General features: G+C 43.4%; 1 protein-coding gene across 1 annotated transcript; it reads left to right on the top strand.

Annotated features, from left to right (window-relative positions):
• The first annotated feature begins 1,057 nt into the window (after positions 1–1,057).
• Positions 1,058–5,079, top strand: LOC106816728 (cytochrome P450 2C15-like). Its single transcript, XM_014821344.1, has 7 exons — positions 1,058–1,451; positions 1,704–1,873; positions 2,745–2,956; positions 3,210–3,352; positions 3,539–3,763; positions 4,200–4,415; positions 4,704–5,079. The coding sequence occupies exons 1-7, from the start codon at positions 1,076–1,078 to the stop codon at positions 4,883–4,885; spliced, it is 1,524 nt and encodes a 507-aa protein (XP_014676830.1). The 5' UTR covers positions 1,058–1,075; the 3' UTR covers positions 4,886–5,079.
• The last annotated feature ends 250 nt before the right edge of the window (positions 5,080–5,329 follow it).

Below are 5,329 nucleotides of genomic sequence, written 5' to 3'. Positions count from 1 at the left end.
CCTTTGTCTCTTACTATACTAATGTATATAGATAGGTCGCCGACAACCCAGCGACCTGACTTCCAAGAGAAATGACGTAGGACTGAGATTAAACATTCAAAACGAAGGGTGATATGCCTGGAGGTGAGCATCGCAAGTTGCGACCTCGCTATACTTTGATGTGGCGGCGCAGCCCTGCCTTAAGTCTGTTTCCATACTATTGAATATAGATAGTGCGCGTGGGCGAACTAACGCCCAAAGGAAATAACGTAAGTCCGACGTGCAGCATTCAAAAATAAGGGTGTTATACCTATAAGAAGTGCGCATCGTAAGTCGCGACATCGCCTTACATTAATTCACAAGGTAACCTGTATGTATGTATGTATGTGTGTGTGTGTGTGTGTGTGTGTGTGTGTGTGTGTGTGTGTGTGTGTGTGTGTGTGTGTGAGAGTATGTGGGGCGAGCCCCTGCATCCCACCCGTTAAGGCCTTCGCTCCAAGGCGCTCGCAGTGTGCGCTATGCGCACACATTCTTCGTTTACTTTGTGATAGAAGTAACTGCAAAATCACACCCCCCCGATAACTGAGGACCTGTCTACGCCACCGAATAACAGGATAACTATATCTCCGAAGTTTGCCTCGCCCATATCGTATTATTGCAGTGTCATCTTACTTTCCGTATTGTGCATCGTATATGCATCATCAAAGGTCAGTGAGTATATTTGTATAAGAACTGTAGTATATCGACAACGTAAACAATTTACTGTATGTATACCAACGTTAATTTAGGTGACATATAGGATCTCTCTGCACCGAAGGCTCGCCCAAACATTGCGTAGAGTCCTATCTATAATCCTGACACTCCTAGCAGGGGGGGGGGCAAGGAGGGCAAATGCCCCGTAGAAAAAAAATAGATATAATTCATGGTCAATGGCGGTCACCTTCCCAGAACACACCACACACGTGGCTTTGCCCCCAGATAAAATGGGTTAGCTCCGCTCCCGATGTATAGCAGGTTTTAGATCACACATAGTAGGCCTACCCGACGAGTGCAAACGAAACGCTGCGTCATTCGGGAACAGGCACGGAACAATACAATGGTAGATGCGATGTTATGGTCAGTTCGGGAGATTTTGACTGCGACTGTTAGTTTCATTCTCATTGTCGCGGTCTTACTGAGGTATTTGAAGAGTCGGCGTAATGTCCCGCCTGGCCCACGCGGTCTTCCCATCCTCGGGTCTGTTCTTTCAATGGGTGGTCGGCCTGATTTGTATCTGAATGATATGGCTAAAATATACGGACCCGTGATGAGTGTGAATATTGGGCCTCGTCTTAATGTCATCCTCAACGACGTCGACGCAGCGAAAGAAGCATTTCTCAAACAAGGCGAAGTGTTTTCCGGGAGAAGCAAGTTGCTATTTTTTGATGTTTTTGTTGCGACTATCTTGGGCGATGCCAGAAATCTCAACCATGGTAACTATGAGAACTTCTATATTTTTTTCTCTTTTGATGCACCGTATATTCTAGCTTGTGGTTTGCTTCCCTATATATTACGTTGTTATAGACGAAAGTGTCATACGAGGAGAAAGATTGTCAAAACATGCTCGAAAGCGCATATTAACTCTCATCCTTCCCGCGTAAACTCTTGCACGTTTATGTATTGTTGTGTTTGTAATGGAGCCGAATAAACCAGTCTAACGACCTCATTACCTTCCATTCAATGAGGCGTGGTGCTGTCTACTGGTAAATTATGGAAGGAGCAGAGGAAGTTTTCACTCGAAAAACTCAGAGAATTTGGAATGGGAAGGGTGAGTCTCGAAGAGAAAATCAAGGAAGAGGTTTCCTGTCTTCTTGCCGAACTGAAGTCGACGAATAGCCAAGCATTTGACATGCAGGTAGGCGAATAAAATGGCGATCGTAGCACATCAAATCCTCAGAACAGCGATGACAATCTTGGTCGTCCGACGTGGCTTTATTACGCAAGTTAAAAGAATGGCTTCTACAGTTTTTTTCATTAATGAAGATATTCGATACCGAATTATTTTGCACCTTCTAGGCGGCCTTGTAATTTAGTTACCTTGCGTTCTGCGCAGCATATAACGATATGAAACGAGCTATCAAGGTAACTTAAATTTAGCTCTACACGTACAGCGAAGCAACTCGACAAATGCTGGGCTTTACGGGTAGAGCTACGTTTAATTGACCATGGCAATCAAGTCTCATGCTGCTAAACAACTTGCGTGCATATGTGAACATATACATTGCGATTACAATGAGTACTATACGTGGCAAATTCGTAGCCTTTTATTTCGGGGATAAACACACGAGTTTTACTACCCGTGCAGCTAACCGTTGAATGCACCAATGAACCAATGAACCAAGTTGACCATTATTCTGTATGATCGCGTGAGTGTTTGAGTAACACGCGACTTGATCGCTCCGTGAGTGAGGTTGTACCCGACCTGGCTGCTGAACTCGTGCTCGCGTGTCTATGCGTACGTGTGTTTGTGTGTGCGGGTGTGCGTGTGTGCGTGTGTGCGTGTGTGCGCGCGTGTGTGTGCTCGCGTGTGTGTGTGTGTGTGTGTATTTGTGTGTGTGTGTGTGTGTGTGTGTCCGCGCGCGCGTGTGTGTGTTACCGGAGTTATAGACAAACCCGTGAATAACGCTGTTAATTACAGCATAATCCTTGGTAATGTAAAATGACACGGTCCGTCGTTGTTGTCATCGATAACTTCATGAGTACTCCTGATGATTTGCATTTCACAGACGATACTGATGATGAGCGTGTGCAACGTTATCAGCAGCATCGTATTCGGTAACCGATTTGAATACGATGACGAGCAGTTCAAGATCCTGCTGAAAGCACTGAGTGACCAGTTTGCCCTCATCAGTGTTGCCGGGGTATTAAACTTCATTCCCTGGCTCCAACACTTCCCACCGTTCAATGCGCGAGTCAAGGAGGCCATTCATAACGACAGGTATATAACGAATGTCAGCACGAACCGTTCATGTAATTCGAGATCGTGTACTGATATAGCTGTGTATATAAACGCGTAGTCTCATAGCCGCCTCGGCGTTGGAAAATGAGGCTATCCGTGTAGAAATTTTCTACAAGTGACAGATCCTATTGAAATGCCACAACTACGTTCGTTTATCACATCGTCCGGACGCCCCCTCACCCTAGTAGATGTGTCACCGTGAGCGTAACAATGTTAATTCTGGACATTGTAGAGTAATAGTCGATGTCCTGATGGCTAAGCGAGAAGCGCACATCGCCGATTTTGACAATGACAACATCCGGGACTTCATCGACGCCTACCTGAGCGAGATAAAGAGCGAAAGGGCGGCGGGACGGCAGACGACGTCCTTCAGCGGTAATCGCAATGAATTTCAATAACAATACCAAATAAATTCATATTAATTTCAATAGATTTTCAAATAGCAGTAGATTTCGCGACGTAATTCAGCCGTCAACGCGGGTGAAATTCTCCTTCGCGTGTGTAAATTCTATACTATATCTTCTATCTTCTAACACGAATTCCACTGTTGCACTCTGACAGAGAGCGAGCTGCTCTTCGTAGTGGCCGATCTTTTCGGTGGCGGCACAGAGACGACAACGACGACACTGCGATGGGCAATGCTATTCATGCTCAAACACCCGACCGTGTGCCAGAAGGTACAAACCGAGATCGACGAAGTAATTGGGCGAGGCAGAATGGCATGCATGGCAGACAAGAAAAACATGCCATACACTGAGGCGACGATTACGGAAGTTCAACGCCTTGGTGTGTATCCATGATTACGTGTAGTTAACTCCGTACATAACGGTCGCTCGCCGCGCAGTAGCCGTTATAGAAAGATGCTTTCGCTCTATAACTGCTACACAAGAGAAACGCCAAAAGTGGCTTACGTCAACAGGTGGCCGTTATATAGAGATGACCGCTAACGCAGGTTTGACTAATAACCCATATATAGTTGTTATACAACCAATATAGGTGGTAGTGCAAACAAACTATAATTTACCTCGAAAATCCTGAAAGCACGCTAGTGTTCCTATTTAAAACGTCGCGACGTTTCAGTAGCGTTACTCAGTTAAGACAATAACAGATCGACAGCACTAAATAATTAAATAATTAATAACGAAATAATAAGCATAAATAATTAACTACGACTCTCAGTCTTTAACCGCCCGTGTGCATGTGTATCATTTACTGTGCTCAGGTAATATCGCACCACTGGGAGTACCACACTTAACGCTAGAGGAAGTAGAGTTCGGAGGCTACACCATACCGGCGAACACTCCAGTGATAGCCAATATGACTGCCATCCTGAGGGACCCTGCACACTTTCCAAATCCTGACATATTTGACCCTGAGAGGTTCTTGGATGAAGAAGGCAGATTCGTTAAAAATGAAGCCATGATACCATTCTCCATCGGTATAAGAAGCCATTCAAATTTTGCCTATATCACACTGTAACAGAAATGGAATTTTCTCGAGTATCTCACTGTCTTTCTCTCTCTCTCTTTTTAAATATATATATTTAAATAAATAAAAAAATAAAAATAAAAAATAAAAATAAAATAAAATACATATATATAGGCCTAATACATTGTTTAAACGAATAGACATTTATATTGACCATGGTGCCTGCACGACGTAGTATTATATTGCCACTTATACTTCCATCACGTATTAACTGTTGTATGCTTCGTGTTGCCTCCAGGTCGCCGTGTCTGTTTGGGAGAATCTATCGCCAGAATGGAACTGTTCCTTTTCTTCACGAGCATCTTGCAGAACTTTGATATCAAGTTAGCGGCCGGCGCCCCAGAGCCGAGTTTTGATGGAATTCTTGGTCTCACTTGGATGCCCATGCCTAGTAAAATTTGCCTTCCCCTACGGGAGTAGAGGTCGATTGCTTACGTTGAGGCGAATTGTCTAGTGCATGATGTATTCACACAGTTGCGATTGGAATGTAAAGCATTACTGTTATCTGTCACGTCTAAATTCAGAGCATAGATATGATTTCGTTTCCAAAACGCTTAATCATCGCTTCATCTCTGTATTGCTTTCTAATAAATGTCATCACGAATTTTTTTTCATACTGAAGTTAATTATTTAAAATATTTGCGCGCTCAACATAAATTTCGTTGTAACGTTGTTACCCTCTCCGTCTTCTTTTTCTTCTTCTTCTTCTTCTTCTTTTTCTTCTTCTTCTTCTTTTTCTTTTTCTTCTTCTTCATCTTCTTCTTCTTTTTCTTTTTCTTCTTCTTCTTCTTCTTCTTTTTCTTCTTCTTCTTCTTTTTCTTCTTTTTTTTCTTCTTCTTTTTCGTCTTCTTCTTTGTTTTCTAC

Source organism: Priapulus caudatus, unplaced genomic scaffold (assembly GCF_000485595.1).
Source record: "Priapulus caudatus unplaced genomic scaffold, Priapulus_caudatus-5.0.1 Scaffold1468, whole genome shotgun sequence".
NCBI classification, from domain to species: domain Eukaryota; kingdom Metazoa; phylum Priapulida; class Priapulimorpha; order Priapulimorphida; family Priapulidae; genus Priapulus; species Priapulus caudatus.
Note: the sequence above shows the minus strand (reverse complement) of the source record. Positions and strands in the feature narration are given on the sequence as shown.

What these genes read in the sequence shown, in the direction of transcription:
- LOC106816728 (XM_014821344.1), top strand. Translation starts at nt 1,076, where the DNA reads ATGGTAGATGCGATGTTATGGTCAGTTCGGGAGATTTTGACTGCGACT. An exon ending in TGCCAGAAATCTCAACCATG is followed by an intron (nt 1,452 to 1,703) that starts GTAACTATGAGA and finishes CCATTCAATGAG; the next exon opens with GCGTGGTGCTGTCTACTGGT. An exon ending in TACGGAAGTTCAACGCCTTG is followed by an intron (nt 3,764 to 4,199) that starts GTGTGTATCCAT and finishes TACTGTGCTCAG; the next exon opens with GTAATATCGCACCACTGGGA.